The sequence below is a fragment of the Sebastes fasciatus genome, chromosome 24, assembly GCF_043250625.1.
Source record: "Sebastes fasciatus isolate fSebFas1 chromosome 24, fSebFas1.pri, whole genome shotgun sequence".
Classification (NCBI taxonomy): domain Eukaryota; kingdom Metazoa; phylum Chordata; class Actinopteri; order Perciformes; family Sebastidae; genus Sebastes; species Sebastes fasciatus.
Window position 1 is genome coordinate 14,607,468 of NC_133818.1, and position 19,144 is coordinate 14,626,611.

Sequence of the window (19,144 nt, forward strand, 5' to 3'; positions counted from 1 at the left end):
TGTAGCTCTTTCTATGCGTCCAAATCCAAACGGTGTTTTAGGTCTCTGCAGACATTTGTAAAACTGCGGCCAGGGTGAAGATTTTCATTTTATTTTTCTAAAATAAATATGAAATATTGGGATGCACGATGATCCAAAAGGGTCGCAGGTTCGAATCCGGCATGGGGCCCTTCTGTGTGGAGTTTGCATGTTCTCCCCATGTCAGCGTGGGTTCTCTCCGGGTACTCCGGCTTCTGGTACGTGTCCACAGGGGCGTTTTTTTATCGCGAAGGGACGCGCCGCTTCCCAGCATTGGAAGCTTGGTGGGCTGTCACTAGAAACAAGGCACTAAGCTCCTGATTGGACGAAAGCTTTCCCTCCGTGGGCTGCTGCTCCCAGCTTTCAAACTGGAAACGGTATGGAGGCTCGTTTGGAAACTTTCTCCTCTTATTTCACGAACATAATTCACCGAAATGTGTTTCTGAGAATGCAGTTGCTGAATCCGTCAACGTTTATTTTAAAAGATTCTCGGGAGTTTCGATTTTGATTTACATAAAGTAGACTGGACCTCAACTTTATGCGAATAAGGAGCAGGCGTCGTGACGCTCCGTTTCTGGAATCGCGCCGCCAACGCTACCAGAATGCATTGCACGGCTGCTTACATAGACAATGAATGGGAAGCATGGACACGTACCATCACTCCCACAGTCCAAAGACATGCAGGTTAGGTTAATTGTTGATTCTAAATTGCCCCGTAGGTGTGAATGTGAGAGTGAATGGTTGTCTGTGTTTACGTGTCAGATGATGATGATGATGATGGAAATAGGAAATAAAGCAATATATGGGGGGATTGTTTATTTTCAATGAATAAATAAATCCAAAATACAAGTTTTTCCACAATCACTAGTAGGCATATACTAGACACAAACAATAGGTCAGTGAAAGTTTCATGATGCACGACTCATCTTCAATGCTGTGACTGACAATATAGACAAAGCCACTGACGCGTTGGCTGCAGGGAGCAGCGTAGCTCTAATTGTAGATGAAATGGATATTCCACCTGGCAGGTAAACAGCACTCCTCTGAGGAATATCATCACACTGGAAATGGAAATGCTCCATTTCCCTGTTTGTTTTTCGGTCTCAGCTCCGCTTGCGTCTGCGAGGGGTGAAATCCTGTAGACCTAACAGGCTTAGAGGATAATATCATTTAGCTCTCCTCTCCTTTGTCCTTGCACAGTGCTTGGTGTTCGAAGACGCTCCCAACGGCGTGAAGGCGGGGCTGGCCGCGGGGATGCAGGTGGTGATGATTCCCGACGACAACCTGGACCCGAGCTTTACCCAGGAGGCCACGCTGCGACTCCGGAGCATGGAGAAGTTTGAGCCGCAGCTCTTTGGCCTGCCGGCGTACGACTGAGCCAGAAACCCACCACGACGATAGAGTAAAAGAGCCAAGCTTTCCTGCACACCTCGACATGTTATGGGTGAACATTGATGATTTTTGTTGGTGTTAATTACTTTTCATTGTTTTCTGTCAGACGTCACAACGGGGGTCAAAACCTCGTTATTGCTTTTTGAAAGCTTTCATTATTCAACCCTCGGTGTGTCCAGACATGTAGATGGTTGAGGTTTCTAGATATCAGCCTCCTTGATAATGAAGTGATATTTTTCACCGGTTGTCCTCGCAACCCCCGCTCTATACGTACGTCATTTGGACGTGAATCAAAAGACGGTTTCTGTTGGAAACAGGAAGCTGTTGAACGAACACACAGTGGATCAGCGTCCTCGTCTTACATTGTGTTTTTAAGCGGCCTTATTGAAATACCGGAGACTGTACTCGTCTCCTCGGTGTAATCCGGTCCTCACCCTTTCATCTCTGCCTCAACACTTAACCACGACTCACATGTGTCCTCTCTCTGAGCGGGCTTTAACGGAGGCCCGCCGGAGTCAACCCGGCACCGCCGGTGCTCCCTCAAATAGGATTTCACCGCACTCCCATCCACGTCCCCTCCACGCCTTCCCTGGCCTTTCATCCTCCAGGAGGGGGGGGCTCAGCTTTATTTCCCTTCTCCTGCTCACACTTCACTCTGTGTGTTCGTTTACCCTCTCCTGGCCTAAAAACGTGCTTCATTTTGTTCCTTTAAGTCTCACCAAAGAGTGGCTGTACCGTTAACAAACGGATGCCTGTATTTTCATTTAGATTCAAATCAAAGGCTGCATGAAAAATACCACCGGCTCCGACTCTAATAGAACTTCATCCATGCTGTGTAACAGTTTGTTCTGATGTGCAAAATGTGTTAAAGTTTCATTATCAAATAAAGAAATCTATAACACAAACCCGGAGCGTGATACTTCTGCAATTTCCTTTCATTTTAAGTTAATCTTCATGTTGACTTTGACTTCAGATTGAAGTAGGCTATGGGTTATTTTTCAGACATATTCATATTTTCAGAGAACCTAACTGATGCATGCATTTCATTTATTGAAGTTATAGCTTTTAGTCATGTTGTCACACTCGGTTCACCGGCTGTATTGTTAGATGTAAGTGTCCACTTCCTGTTTATGGCTTCATATCAGATACCCAGATACCCAGATAAAAAGAAAAATTACTGGCATTTGGGTAATAGGAAGTAGTCTGTGTCACAGAGGATTTATGATATAATGGGCTATTAACATTTTTATGATGAGATCCAAAAAGCATCCTCTGTTGTCGTAATCGGTTCTTCTTCTTCTTGGGAGGACTGTTTACACTCGTTCTAGTCTACAGTTTCCTCTCTTCTTTTTTTTCCGGTAAACTTCTGACTTTATTCCCGTAATATTACGACTTTTTTTCTCGTAAAGTTATGACTTTCTCTTCGTAATATTAAAACTGTTTTCTCGTAAAGTTAGTCTCGTAAAGTTATGACTTTATTCTCGAAATATAACAACTTTTTTTCTCGTTTAGTTATGACTTTATTCTTGCAATATTCTGACTTTATTCTGTAAATCTCAGATGTTTTTTCCCTCAATGTGGCCCTAATACTCCGTAGTACATTTGCTCTTTGGCCCTCACTGCATTAGACTTATATACTATATACTTAGACTATAAACTGTGTTACCTTCATCACAATGCTCAAACGTTTTGCAGCTCCAGACAGATTCCTTATTTATTTATTTTGCCTAAAATGGCTCTTTTGATAGTAAAGGTTGCCGACCTCTGCCCTTTCAGTATCACCTTATTCACAACAAGCCTCTCTCTTTCACTTTAAGCTTTACTAGTTTTTCATATAGCAGGAGAAGAGTCCTGTTAAGCATCCTGATAGCCATTCATACATAATGCACCTTTTAATCTTGTGTTGCTATAATTGAAGAATTGAAAGCTTTAAAGTGATTTTGATGCTCAGCTGCGTTGCCATCCAACATGTTTCCACCGATTGGGAGCACGTGGAAGTGTGCGTACTCTACAACAGTGTTCACTAATGTCTTTCTACATGTCTTTGAAATTGAAATCCGGCTTGCGAAGGAGCGTTAGCTTGGCATCTTTCCTCTCGTTTGTGCATAGCGCTGACCCATTTCAAGATAATGGCTTCCAGCTGGGGGGCGAAAATCATTTCTCAGCCTGGCCTCAGCCTTTTTGTCATTCTCGAAACGGCTATCTTTAGGCTTCTTGGCTTGGCGGCCGTAATCGTGGGTCAGCCGTCCAAATGTCCCTCTGTGAACATACGTGTTATAAAATCCACCCTACTGCCCTTCTTATTCTTCTTTTTCTTCTATCCCATGTCTGCCAATCACCCTTCTCTTTTATCCTCGCCGCAAACCTTTCCCACTTTAATTCTCCCTGTGACTGAAGAGGGCAGGAGAGAGGAGGGGAGATAGCTCCCCGACATGTTTCCCAGGCTCCTCTCCTCGTCTGTGCTCGCGACTGATAGGGCGAGAGTGGCTGTGGGACACATTCATCTTCAACGTCAGGTTTTTATATCCGGATTTTTATCTGCAGCTACTCAGACAAGCAGCTCCTCTACAGGCAAAGTCGAAAAAACACCGGACGCCAGAGAGAGAGACATTGTATAGATGACCTCATTTTGAACATTAAAGCTTTTTGTATTTTGGGGCTGCCAAACTGTCCCTCTGACAGAATGTGGAGAGAGCAGGATGGGGAGGCTCATCAGATAATGCAGGCAGGCCTCTTTCTCTATATTCCCTTCAATCTTGTCTCAGACGAGCGGTCTCAAAAGATACCGACTGGATGTCATATCTTTGAGGAGGCGGTTGAAGCAGCTTTTGTATTTTTCTTTGGGGGGATTTGGAAAGAAAAGTCATCACCTTACTGAAGGAAATGAGGGATTAAATATGCAGGAGCTTCTGTATTATAGTCAGGGAATCCACTGAAGCAACAGTGATTTAAGTATTTTAATTGATTTGTCTGACAGAAACAGTCATAATCCAAAAAGTTTGCATCAAAATACTCGGCAGTAGTTATATGCATGCCAACTTCTTTGTGTTTATGGTCTTAAGAAAATCCTCCTTTTCTTTAAAAGCCAAAACAAATAACTCTTCTATGTGCAAGGTGGCAGAACTTAGATAGATTCCTCTATTCTTGACACCAAGCGAAAAAAAGCATATCTCGAGTCTGCATATCTCCAAAGCGCAGGCGATGGCTGAATTGCCAAGAAGGGGCAGAGCGCAGAAGAATGTCAAGATCCAATGGGAGTAGTTCTGCTGGATGCCATTTTTGTATTCTGCTGCCAAAGTGTGCAACCTCGACTCGAACCAGAAGGGATTTTATGGAGATGAAGATATCGAAGGACTCTGACCGCGAGAAGCACTTTGTCTGTTACGAGATAGGATGCGGACGCTCTGCTATCCGCACTTGCTATGAGACTCCATGCTTCCTCAGTGATGCAAATGGAACCTCATGTTTTATTCAGCTTCCAGTGATGAGAGTATAAATTTGATTAGAGGAGCAGGTGATAGAAGAGGACGATGTTGGGGAGCAGATTTGTAAACGCAAAGAGGAGTTTAATGCACGATTAAGGCCAGACAATATCACATTAACATGTTAATAACTTTATTTGTTGTCTTTTCGGTGTCTTGGGAGTTTGACGTCATGGAGGATTTATCAATATTTTTTAGATGAGTGGGAAGAAAAAGAAACAGGGAAGTCGTAGTTATGCACGCTAGACAACACGCCACAGGGGGGATCTTTTGTCTGCTACTACAGTATAGTTCTTATTATTAAGGCTCGTTCATGATGAGCCAGGCTGGCGCAGAATCGATCGCCACACAACACATGTCCATTAGATTTGTGTCTGACTTGCTCTGACATCATGCACACTAATCAATAACGATAACGATAATCAGGGCAGCCGCAATCTTTATATCTCTGCGCCACTCTTTTCAGTTGTACAAACTAGGGATGCAGCGATACCAGTGTCGGGTCCGATACTGTGCTCTTGTACTCGTACTCGCAAAACGGCTCCGATACAACGGCACCGATGCCACTTTAAGGCAGCATGACGTTAAACATCTTTCAATTTCGGGTCCATTAAAGTGGTATCGGTGCATCCCTATTTTGAAGTAAACAAAAACACTTACTTAGTTTAAGGCAATAAAACCACTATAATTAGGTTTAGGAAAAATCAACATGGTTGGGCTTAAAACTAGTATGTTTGTACAGTGAAAATGACGCCGTGAACACGGGACATGAACAACAGTTTCCTGGATGTAAGTCTAAGTTTGTTGGACCCATCCACCTTCAAACCCGCCCGGAGTGTGTCTTTTTGCTCTAAAAGCTACGTCACCACACTATCAGCGGACTTTCCCTGATCGTTTGATATTAACGCGAATGGGTTCACTTACTGGAAAGCTTGGTGCGTCTCACGCCTTAAGCGTTGGTATCTAACGCCGATGGCCGTGACAAGGCGTTGGGCTGGGTCACCTCCTGTCTGAGGTGAAGAAAAGTAGCCTATAGATTGGGATATACCGTTAGATCCCAATCAATCCTGTCTCTACGTTGGAGATGATACATAATAATAATGAAATTACTGCTGTTGTGCCACGTGTGTAAACGTGCGTACAGCTCTATCGCTTTGGAGACAACATCTGCATAATGGATGGGCACAAATTGATGTCCAGATGTTCATGGTTCCAAGAGGATGTGTCTTTTTTTCTCCTTATTAACTTCCTGAATTGTCATCAAATGCTGCCGTTGAAGATCACATATGAAAATACCAACAACTAATTGGATGGATTGTCATCAAATATGGTGCAGACGTTCATGTTGCCCTCGGGATGAATAGCAAATATGAATAATATTGTCCATACATCCAACCACTTTCTGCCACTTATCCAGACATCCCTCTCCTCAGCAAGGTTTTCCAGCTCCTCCAAGAGTGTCTTTCCCAACCCAGATGAGATATGTAATCTCTCCAGCATGTTCTGGTTTACCAAGGAGTCTCCTAGGCGTGCCTGGAAAACCTCAAAAGTTAGGCACTCAGGAAGCATCCAAATCAGACGCCCAAACCACCTCAACTGGCTCCTCTCGACGTGAAGGAGCAGCGTCTCTACTCGGAGCCCCCTCCGTAGACGCTCTACGACGAAAAACTCATTTTGCCGGCTTGTATCCGCAATCTCATTCTTTCTTTAATAATGCTGTATGCTTTTAATTCGAGCCTGCGCTGGTCTGTTGAATTATTTATGCCAGGAATTGATTCCTGACTTAATTTTTAATCACATTTATATCTATTCCACCTTGCTTTTCCACTTGTAAGACACAGCCGGTGTTAAACTGGCGAGGGAATAGTCGTTTCGGTATGCCCCAGCAGACATTCTGCCTCAGCTGCGACATCACACTGGCGCGTCGTCGCTGTTCTCTCAAAGATTTTTTTGCCATGGAGGTCTCAGCGATAGTCAATAGTGATCTAATGTAGAGAGGAGAATGTAAAGTAAAAGGGAGCCCATGAATACTTTACAGGGGCTTTCCTGCAAAGGAGAACAGTGACAAATGAGCTAACAGAGCATCAGCATCTCATTTTCCACGGTCTGCACGCTCTCTCAGAGCCTTCTCTCTGAATCTTTTTATCTCTCGCTGTTAATCTTCTCCTCTTTTGAGGCGTACACTACGTGGCTTAAAGCTTCCATTGAAGCCGGCAGTATGTGTGTGAACAAGTGTCCCACAAAGCGCCTCTTCCTTTCCCCGTACATCAGAGCCGTGAGGACGACTGGTACGGCCCTCCACTTTAGGAAGACGTCTACCTGTTACAGCTGCAATAAATGGAATATAAATGTGTACAGTCGAGAGAATACGGCCATTTAAAGGAAAAAGGGTTCGATAAAAAGGGCCTCGGGCTTCACCGTGAACACGTCAGGAGAGCTGGTCGCCCTTGATTCCCTGAATTATGTATGTGGGCATCAAGTCTGCTTGGAGCGACATTTCCATTTTACAGTAGAATCTGCAACACACCACACGTCTCACAGTACCTCGGCCCAGTTGTGCCGTTATGGATGTGCAACACAGTTCTTTAGTTTACTCACAATTTTACAAAAAAGCTTCTGTAGCCACATACCTTAGTTAGCATGAAGTAGCATTAGTATTATCTGTATTTGAACCATAGACTGTAGATAAGAAGAGGATGTAGTCACCATGACATCACCCACGTGTACTGCCGTTTTCAAGCCTTGAGTTCGGCATTTTGGCCATCGCCATCTTGGTTTTTGGCTGTGGCCATCTTGGTTTTTGCTTGTCGCCATCACGGCCATCTTGGTTTTTGCTTGTCGCCATGATGGCTATCTTGGTTTTTGGCAGTGGCCATCTTGTTTTTTGGCCGTGGCCATCTTGTTTTTTGGCCGTGGCCATCTTGTTTTTTTTGCCGTGGCCATCTTGGTTTTTGGCCATGGCCATCTTGGTTTTCGCTTATCACCATCTTGGTTTCTGGCCGTCTCTATCTTGGCTCTCCAGCCATTGCCATCTTGTTTTTTTTCCGTCACCATCTTTGCATTTCAACTGAATGCTGAATGAGACAATTTTTAGGCGACCAATAAAAGTTACAATTAACTTTTGATGAAGTGAAAACACACTGAGAAAGGGTTAACGTTGTAAGACGAAAACACGGACAACTCTCAGACCGGACAACGCCGTGGTAGCGATCTGTCACAGGCAGAAAAACAACGTCATACATGAACAAGATTCTTCCTCTCTGTCAGTAAACACAACCAATGGGCCCACCGATAACTGTGCTGAATTCAGAGCTTAACGTATTTAACAGTTATGTTAACCGTGATAAACGGCAGGGATACGGTTATGTACTGACACCGGAAAGCTTCCCGTAGTGGAGCTGCTGGTCAAGCTACGACACACGTACCCATCCCATAGTTGTTGAAATATTTCAGTCTGGACCTACAAACATTGCCATTCATAGAGCCATGCCACTAGCATGATTAATATTACCATATAAAGTCTGTTCAGAACACATTTTCTGTTCACACCAAAATCATGCATAATTTTTTTTTGAGTTATGTCCCTAAACCATTAACCATCATTATTCTCCAACTTGTTGAAGTACGTCGCTGTACGGGGCAGAGGGACAACATTGCTTCCATCAGGTCTGTCAGAAGTGATTAAGAATAAATTCATACCCCACCATGCTAATGGATTAAAAACGCCCTCATATTTACAGCAGGATTAATACCAAATCATTTGACACATGACTAATTCTCCTCCTACAGTACCTAACCATCAGGAGACCTTCCATTTACAAGCCCTTGTTGTAAAGCAGCCTTTAATGACCCACGCTCCAGGCCTGTCGGGATGGTAATGGACAGTGAGGGATGCCCCCTTGTTCCTCCATTTAAATGGGCGTATCAGCACCGCGCTGAGTGGCCAGGAAAGGCTCCTCTGAGCTCCGTCAATCGGTCTCAGAGCTCAGCTCTGATCAGGCACCGAGCGGCACGTCGGCGCTCCGGGGGCCAGCCGGGTCGATGGAAGTGTTTCTCTTCCAGGCCGTCATCAGCCAAGATGTCAATATCACTCAAACCATGACAACACGCCGCATTAAACAACTCCAGCTGTTTGTCCATGAGCTCCCTTTGTTGTTGCTTTAAAACGGTAGAGGCAGTTTAATTTTATCCATATTTCTTATAGACTTTTTTATTGGACAGTTGGGCAGAAGAAGAGAGGCGAGCGAAAGATGACAAGACTATAGAATTAGAGTTGTGTCTCCAGTGGAAGTCAGCTCTTCAATTTACAGTGGCCTCCAGCTGTCCACACACTGTACAGTACATGAAGGAAGTGTTTAAGTGTTGCTGCTGGACGGAGAGGAAGAACTCTGGTTCTCTGTATGGCTACAGAAACATTCTTGTATCTAAATGATAAAATAGGGTTGAATAAACTTGTTGTTATCTGCATTTTAATGGCATGCTTCAGAACAAGAAATTTGGGGATGGCAAAGTCGGGCTTCAAGGTTAATTCTTGACCGTTAAAACAGCAGTTTAACAACAAAATTCTCAATTATATGAGCAACTCCATCCACTCAGGAAGGCCACGACATGTAGCGACAAGTTGGACCTCGTGTTGATCATTATTTTGTTAACTGATGATGAACTTGTTGATGATAAAGCTCGTATTTTGGAGGTACTAGTACAACACATATTGAGGTTTATATAAACTCATACATGACCTTGTTTGAAGGCACCGATGAATCACCAAAAGCTCTGACAACCTACAGTACTCGCTTTTCAGAGATTTCAAATCCTTGGACCTTGAGGAGCACCAAGTACCCACTTGTCATTGCCCTCTAGAATGACTCATACCACATCAGCCGGACGACATCCTCGGTCTGTCCAAAACCATGACATCACTTTTGAAAGATAGTTGTATCTGACCTTGCTGTGGTTCAGGTTTGGTTCCGGTTAGGCACAAAAATATCTTGGTTCAGAACAAACGTAGTGATGGTTAAAAGATCCAACGTTGACTGTCGGGACGTGAAACAAAGCAGTCTCCCGTCCTATCCATGCACCCCGGTCTCCACCCCCTCTGGAGTTTGTGGTTCTCTAACAACATCGCCACACTTCCTCCTTTACCCCCGATGGCCAAGAGTCATCATTTCTCCAGCAGCTCCAGGACTTTGTAGCTTGAACGTAATCATATGTTGTCTTTGGGCATTTGCTGAAATGACTGATGCTGTCGTTTTTCTTGGGAGGACAGTCTCTTGAGTGGACATTATTGTTTCACTCACACAAAGTTTTAGTTTTATTCCCTAAACCTAAATAAGTGGTGGTTTTGTTGCCTAAACCTAAAGAAGTTGTATTTTTATTGCCTAAACCTAAAGAAGTTGTAGTTTTATTGCCTAAACCTAAATAAGTTGTAGTTTTATTGCCTAAACCTAAAAGAGTTGTAGTTTTGTTACCTAAACCTAAAGAAGTTGTAGTTTTGTTGCCTAAACCTAAATAAGTTGTAGTTTTATTGCCTAAATCTAAAAGAGTTGTAGTTTTGTTACCTAAACCTAAAGAAGTTGTAGTTTTGTTGTCTAAACCTATAGAAGTTGTAGTTGTATTGCCTAAACCTAAAGAAGTTATAGTTGTATTCCCTAAACCTAAAAGAGTTGTGGTTTTCATACCTAAACCTAAAGAAGGTGTAGTTTTATTGCTTAAACCTAAAGAAGTTGTAGTTGTATTGCTTAAACCTAAAGAAGTTGTAGTTGTATTGCCTAAACCTAGAGAAGTTGTCATTTTATTTTATGACCCCAATGAACTTCAATGTTCAGATTGACAATCCTGTCACCTAGAAAATGTTTTGTACAGTATAATACCCGTTTCCTTTTGGAAATGTGTTTTGTGGGAAACCTTTTTCTACAGAAATAACATGTGCTTTGTATTGCTTGTTGTCTGCTGGTGTTTGAGCTATCTGGTTGTTCTTTCGGGGTCATGTACCTAAAACATGTGTCCTTTGTAGGGTTGACTGGTACCTATACCTAAACAACCTGATCTCTGTCCCTGAATCGGCTCCTAGCCAAACCGCTACAAACTGAATGAACAGTTTGCCATTATGGCAGGAATTTTCCATGCAACATTAAAATCAAATCCAGCAGAGAGCAGGATACAGCTGCAATGCTAAATTTAGAGCGCTGTGTTAAATTAGTTTTCATGAGGAGGTGGAAGGAAGGCTTTTTTCTCCTTTTTGAGATGGAGACGTGTCGTCCATGTCAGAATGAAAATCACAGCCAGGTTGAGCTCATCGTCGCTGACGCAAGCTGACGGAAGCCTGGAACAGTTTCCTGTGGGCTCTCTGGCTGCAGGGACAAACAGTTTGATTCAGAGTCTGAAGAGGGTTTTTAACATGCCAAACTTAAGAATTACCAACTCATGCAGCACTATAGCATGTATATCCATGTCCTGAGGTGGCACATTACTGTTTTGAGACACATAATATTGACATATTATTGTTTCTTCTGTTCTTACTACTACCTGGCACCCGATACTGTTCAAGATTTGGAGACGTGCTCGCTGCTATATAATATTGATAACATGCATCACGGACCGTGGATTATTTATAACATGCTTCAAGAAACAGATGGGCTCCGTTGGATCATACGTGATCCAACCGAAGAGGAGGAGGAGTATCAACAGGCTTCTGTTTGTGAAACAAGCACTGTATTGGGGGGGAAGGTGGCTGTGGTCCACTTCTAGGAAGGGAGGGTCAGATGTGAGCAGGAGGGGGGTCCCAGCGAAACTCAGTATGTGGTGGTGTGTAGCAGGGTAGTGATGGAGCTTTGCTCGAGAGATGGACGGAGCAGGGCAGCCTGGTTTCCATACACCGAAACAGCATCGTCAATTATGTTTCAAGGGAAATGTGTCTTCAGTTCGTTTTTAATCAAAGTCCACGTATCTCCATATAGGGAGGAGGTTGGGGTGGATCGATGGGTTAAACACAGGACTTTCACCCAGGAGACTGGTGTTCATGTGAAACCAAAAGAGTTGTACTTATTTTAAACAAATATTATCTTGTACTAAACCTAACCAAGTAGTTTTGTTGCCTAAACCTAAACGTCATTGAGAATGCATTTTCGGTTACAACACCATAACGTTGATAAACACGTATGTAGAAATGTTAATATGAAACGTATTTCTGGTTCAGAAACGTCAAGATTCAACGTATCCGAGGCTTGCAGAAACGTACAAAGGCAACATTTTATTTTGCCGGCTGGGTTGAGCAGGGAGAAGTCCACAGAGACAGCACAGACTTGTTTATAAGAAGTGGACGTAGTCACCTTGACGTTACCCATTGGTTTGTGGACTGCTATTTTGAAGCCTTCAGTTCGGCATTTTGGCCGTTGCCATCTTGGTTCTTGCTTGTCGCCATTTTGTTTTTTGGCCGTGAGCATCTTGGTTTTCGCTCGTCACCATCTTGGTTTCTAGCCGTCTCTATCTTGGTTTTCAGCCATCGCAATCTTGGTTTTTGGTCACCATCTTGTTTTTTGGCTGTCGCCATCTTGGATTTTGGTCACCATCTTGGTTTTTGGCTGTCGCCATCTTGGATTTTGGTTACCATCTTGGTTTTTGGTCAACATCTTGGTTTTTGGCCGTTGCCATCTTGGTTTTTGGTCACCATCTTGTTTTTTTGCAACCAGAAGTGACACGAGTGGGTAAAACTAAGTACTACTTAATGTTGAATAAGACGTTTAAAGGCGACCAAAATGGTTATAATTAACTTTGATGAAGTGAAAACACACTATGAAAGGGTTAAAGTTCTAAGATGAAAACGCGGACAACTCCCAGACCAGTCAACGCCGTGGTAGCGACCTGTCAATCACGAGGTAGCCCCGCCCTAAAGCATCTCCTGCTTTATGGTCTATTTGACTCTAAATGGGACTATAATTTACTAAATGAACATCATGCTGTATTGAAGAAGACTTGAAACTAGCTTAATCAGACTTTTTTTAGCAACCAGAGGAGTCGCCCCCTGCTAGTTATTAGATAGAATGCAAGTTTAAGGCACTTCAGCATTGGCTTCACTTCTCAGACCCGGAGGTTGCACCTGCTGCTAGTTCACCTGTGGATGTATACAGTATGTATGTATGTCAGCAGGTGCAGAACAAGCCGAGTCACAGTGTGAGAGCCTCAGACGGCAGGCTGCTGGCAGCAGGAGGTTATGGCCTAAAAACACTCTTTGTTCATTTATAGACTGATTGGATGATCCCCGGAGGAGGAGGACAGACTTTCAGCACACACTTTGAATTATACAAGGTCTGCTTTGCTTCGTGACAAATAAAACAAAGACAGAAATGGAATCAAATCTCCAGAGTCTCTGCTACAATAAAAGCCTGAATAATTTTAAGGCTTTATGTTGGACGGCCAAACTTTTAGATAGCCATTTTCCAGCTGGCTGGGTGGCAGAGAAGAATCAAAATCCTTTCTTCTGTCACACAGCGATCGCTCTCCTCTATTCTATTTGAGCTCTACTCAGTCTGTGGGGAAATCCATGATATGCAAATAAGTGATCTTTCCATGAAGTAAATGCTTGTTTAAGTCACTATGTGGAGAAGTAGAACATTTCTGGCTTCGGCGCTCCCAGTAGGATTGTCTGAGCTTTCTAAAACCCCCAAAAAACATTTATGTCCGAATAGTTTGAAAGATGATACAATCACATCATTTATGATTCATACAGTGGCTTTAGTTGACTGAGTTTCAAATGTGGAAAACTGCATTCATATTTCCAATCCCATAAGTGCATAATAATACAATAAGACTACATCTTTTTCATTAAGTTCTATAATAATTGCGTTCAGTTATTTGAGGTAAATGTATATTGTATATTATTGTTCAATATGCTCAAATAATAATTACAATAACCATAATTTATAAATGGTAAATTGATAGTTAATTAAACTTAGGTAATAGTTATTTTACTGTTACAATCTGTACAGGATACGACACCCTCTGTCCTTGAAAGTACGACCCTCTCATCGGATAAGGAAAAACTGATAGAAGATAGAGCAACACGACCTCCTCTCCACGCCAAAACGGTAGAGCCAGGGCAACACGACCTCCTCTCCACGCCAACCAGATAGAGCCATAGCAACACAACCTCCTCTTCACGCCATATAGGTTGAACCAGAGTAACACGACCTCCTCTCCACGCCAGATCGATAGAGCCAGAGAAACACGACCTCCTCTCCACGCCAAACCGGTAGAGCCAGGGCAACACAACCTCCTCTCCACGCCAACCAGAAAGAGCCTTAGCAACACAACCTCCTCTTCATAGGTAGGACCAGAGAAACACGACCTCGTCTACACGCCAGATCCATAGAGCCAGAGCAACACGACCTCCTCTCCACGTCGAGATAGATAGAGCCCGAGCAACACGACCTCCTCTCCACCATGAACCTAGAGAGAGGACCATACGACAGTAGCTGTTGTGGTGTTATTTTTCCCCTCCTGCTTGATCAACACACAGATATTCATCGATGTCGCAGAGTAAATCACAACGTGCGCTCCACAGAGGTAAACTTGATAAGCAGGTGATGCATTCATGGGACGCCACGCCGGTAAACAAACTAGCAGAGATGGAGGAGAGTCGCTCGGCCTCTGTGCGCTTTTTGAATTTAACATTTGAAAACATCTAAGAGCTGCTCTCTCCCTGTTGACACCCCTCCTCCCCCCGTGTGTGTTGAAGTACTCACTTACCTGGAGTGGTGTGAACAGTCAGTGTGTGTTTACAGGCGGTCAGCAGAAGGCATGACTCAGCACACATACACTCGTGACAAATTCACCGAATGCTGAGGACAGAGTGTCGGGGTGTTTTGTGAGAGCTGTGTTGGCATCAGTGCTGCTGCAGCATCGTCTGAATTATGAATTACTGAAATGATGACATGTCTCCTGGTGCTTTGGAGTTAATGCATTGATTACAGGCTGAAAACCGAGACAAGAGATGTCACATTAAAGCCCGGTTAGTGCTCAACAAATAGGTGTAGCAGCGGTGAGTTTGAGAACGCTCACCACTCCAGCTCAACGGCCGGACTTCACATGGCGTATTATGGTTCATAATTCATAATGGAGACCTCTGGGAATATAAACACCCTAAAAAAAAAAAAAGGAGTTGGTTGCTTTGCCCTGGGAGGAAGTGTTATTACTTTTGCTGAGTCATGAATAATGGATAAAGTTGCTGTATAATCCCCGGGTGATAACTACCCCCGATCAGTGGTGGAGGAAAAGGCTGAAAATAGAAGCGGAAAACAAAAAAGAAAGATGACCTCCTTTTTACGGGATGATAAGGACGATGCAGCGGCAGCCATCGCCTCCTGATGACCCCCAACCTTCCCTCCAACAGCTCTGACATAACCGCCTCTTTACACGGACATTTTTATTTTTTTTTTGATCTGGAAATCCATCCACCTTGACAAAGTGTGTGGCAGCATGCAGGGGTCCGGCTAGAGATGTGGAGGATTGCTATAGCAACAGCGACTATGGGATGTTTTATGTCAGCTGCAAAATCAGCCCACTGCATAGATGGATATCGGTAACATCTCCGAGGTAAGTGATTGTATTACAGCGACTGACGGGACTAAAGCACATCTATTTCAGAGGAAGGTTCTTTGGAATGTGTTAGAGAGCTGAATAAAAAAGCAGATCTAGGAGCATTAGCAGCTACAGAGCAACTGCTCCCCCACATGACAGCAGGCGGTACTACACGTCTGCTGTCTCCAAGCTCGTCCCCCTGAAGAGCTGCTCGCAGTCTCAGAGGACACACCTACGCATCAGATGTAATTCAGCGTGCTCACACACTCTACACCGCAAGCCCCCTCAGACACACTCAGAGGAGCCGCTAACCTGCACAAACACTCCCCCGCACAGACAAATGTATGCATGTTACTCATGTCCACAGCAGCACTAAAAAAAAAGTTAAAAAAAAAGACAAAAGCAGCCTATTGTCTGGCCATCCTTGAAGGATGAAGCAGCAGCAGCCATTCTCAGCTCTGTGGCTGGCTGAATGGATGTTGATACCGCGGCCTGCAGCTGTGTTCGAAAAAGCTTTTCAAGCTAAAATGAATGTTGAGACAATATCCATATACACTGAAAAACATGTCCAAGTAAAGGAGTTAGGTTGACTTATATTGTGTCCTGCAATTAGATTGACTTAGAATCAGCCAGTCTGGAGAGAATTTATAGATTTAAGTGTCAAACTAGGCAGCGCTGATCAAATATGAATCTGTTACTGTAATGCCTATTTCTCTCCTTCTCAGAATCATCTTGTAGTGTACGGTTTAGCTGTAAAATGAGAACGTTTGTGGCCCGGCAGCCGTGTTGAGATCAGTTGAGGAAATACCACCGCTGCTTTGACAACTGACCTCGCCCCAAACATGAGCGCACGCTTGTGCGCACACAACCGTTCCAGACAATTGCGAAGCAGACAATTGCCGTCCCACCATGGAAAGGCTCACCATGCAACTCCCATCCTGCAAACCAGCCTCAGATCACCAAATTTAAACCAGCCTCAGATCACCACATTTAAACCAGCCTCAGATCACCACATTTAAACCAGCCTCAGATCAGCACCTCGGACAGCAGCCAGAGAACTAATTTAAACCAGCTTCAGATCAGCACCACGGACAGCAGCCAGAGCGCCAAATTTAAACCAGCCTCAGATCACCAAATTTAAACCAGCCTCAGATCACCAAATTTAAACCAGCCTCAGATCAGCACCACGGACAGCAGCCAGAGCGCCAAATTTAAACCAGCCTCAGATCAGCACCATGGACAGCAGCCAGAGCGCCAAATTTAAACCAGCCTCAGATCACCAAATTTAAACCAGCCTCAGATCAGCACCACGGACAGCAGCCAGAGCGCCAAATTTAAACCAGCCTCAGATCAGCACCATGGACAGCAGCCAGAGCGCCAAATTTAAACCAGCCTCAGATCATCAAATTTAAACCAGCCTCAGATCACCAAATTTAAACCAGCCTCAGATCAGCACCTCGGACAGCAGCCAGAGAACTAATTTAAACCAGCTTCAGATCAGCACCACGGACAGCAGCCAGAGCGCCAAATTTAAACCAGCCTCAGATCACCAAATTTAAACCAGCCTCAGATCACCAAATTTAAACCAGCCTCAGATCAGCACCACGGACAGCAGCCAGAGCGCCAAATTTAAACCAGCCTCAGATCAGCACCATGGACAGCAGCCAGAGCGCCAAATTTAAACCAGCCTCAGATCACCAAATTTAAACCAGCCTCAGATCAGCACCACGGACAGCAGCCAGAGCGCCAAATTTAAACCAGCCTCAGATCAGCACCATGGACAGCAGCCAGAGCGCCAAATTTAAACCAGCCTCAGATCATCAAATTTAAACCAGCCTCAGATCACCAAATTTAAACCAGCCTCAGATCAGCACCACGGACAGCAGCCAGAGCGTTAATTTAACCGCGTGCCCTGAACTCAGCAGCCAAATGTTCTTAAAGACACAGATTGCAGTAGGTGCACATTTACCAACATATGAGACGTAAGTATTACAGTGCTATAGATTTAAATCCCTGATCCCACTCCATAACAACAAAAAGAAACCAGTACTCACCCAGTAGAAGTTATCCTACAGGTCTTGCAGCGCAACGTTGCACGTCGTTTTGAGCTGAACTTTTGTCAGACGCTCAGCTGTTTCTATTTATTCCTGGCGCTCGCGTTGAAATCACATAAATAGACGAGGAGCGGCTGATTGGTGAAGCTGAAATGAGGAGTTATCCATATGATACCTCCTCATTGTTGGCTATATTGTGTGTCATTTCCAGTAAATAGCACAATATTAAACGTGTTTTCTGTTTAAAAAGTACAAGCGTATGAAGATAAGTGGTTACGTCTCCAGTCTGATGTCGAGCTCACAGCTGATAGGTCGATAGGACAAAATGTTATTTCCGTCAGTCAACCCATGTGAATGTTTTCTGATCAGTCACCTTGAACTTTTCTTGCAAAAGCACATCTTCGATATCTTTTCCCCTCCGTGTCCCTTCTGGGGCTCCGTAAGAAATTGTTTTGCATTGAATCCGAATCTTTTTTTTACCACTATAACAACTTGATGCTTCTTCCACCTGTGTCTCTGAAAGAGGACATTCATTATTCAAGCCCAGCTGCAGAGTATTTCTATTCTTTCGTATAATGTTTCTCAGGTCTACGGAGCTGTTATAGTCAAAAGTTTTCTCAGAGAGTACTTTATGACATAGTCCCACTGGGTTCTGCAGTCCTGGCTGAGGTCTGGAGTACAAATAAACTACTCCAGCTCTGCTTGGTGTGCAGCAGGATGTAACTTCCGTTGCAGTATTTCTACCTCTAGTGAATAGACAATAGTAAAATCAATTATTCCTGATTTCGTGGTCTCTTTTTTTGGCCTCGTCTCAGCTCTTACAAATCCATACAGTCCTTATTACACCGAGGAGTTTTGCTCGCCGACACCTCTCTGAGCTGTGAAGCTAAGCAACACCGTGTTGACATTTTTATTACGAAGTTTAAACACAACGAGGTGACAGCTAATTACGGAGCAAATTGCCCTCCGCAGACTCAGAATCTATCTGTGGTGATAACAAACAAGGATCTAAGGTCAGAGTGGAGGAAAAACTCTGCTATACATTGTTATGAACGCCGCTGACACACGCCCACACTGTTTTCTGCTGTGTAGAAATGGTAGTATATGAACCGCCAGAGTAAAAAAAAAAAAATCATGTCAAGCCAAATGTCATTTTTTTAAAGAAAACTACAATGCTGAGCGGCGGCTTGACTTTTACGGAATAGTGGCCTAACCTTTTCAGGTCAGATCCACGGGGGAATAGAAATAAGTGAGAGAAAGGGCATCTGCATTCTGCTCGGTGTGCCAAAGAGAGGCTGCTCTGCTCTGACGGAGCAATGTCAAAACTCAGCGATGACTCTTCCTGACCCCTCGTCCAGAAATACACTCATTAGATAAGACTTAAAAACAAGAGAGCTCTACGCTAGCACTTGACTTCTGGTACAAAATATTTAGTCACACTGATTGCTGAGGGTGCAGCGGCACCATGCAAGCTGTCTGTTGAAAGGAAATTAAGAGGCAACACATTTGTATAAAACAGGACTATTAGGGCCACGTTGAGGGAAAAAAAAAAAAATCTGAAATCTCGAGAATAAAGTCATAAGTTTAAGAGAAAAAAGTCATAGTATTATGAGAATAAAGTCA

The 19,144-nt window shown here is 43.8% G+C and overlaps 2 protein-coding genes across 2 annotated transcripts in view; both read left to right on the top strand.

The window, feature by feature from the left end:
* Positions 1-2,315, top strand: part of pudp (pseudouridine 5'-phosphatase) — a 29,657-nt gene extending 27,342 nt beyond the window's left edge. The window contains exons 4-5 of the mRNA XM_074627834.1: positions 1,219-1,442; positions 1,652-2,315. Coding sequence (XP_074483935.1) covers positions 1,219-1,395 — 177 coding nt within the window. The 3' untranslated portion in view covers positions 1,396-1,442; positions 1,652-2,315. The remainder of the gene's footprint in view (positions 1-1,218; positions 1,443-1,651) is intronic.
* pnpla4 (patatin-like phospholipase domain containing 4) overlaps positions 1-19,144 on the top strand; it is a 62,499-nt gene that overhangs the window by 23,586 nt on the left and 19,769 nt on the right. The window lies entirely within an intron of this gene.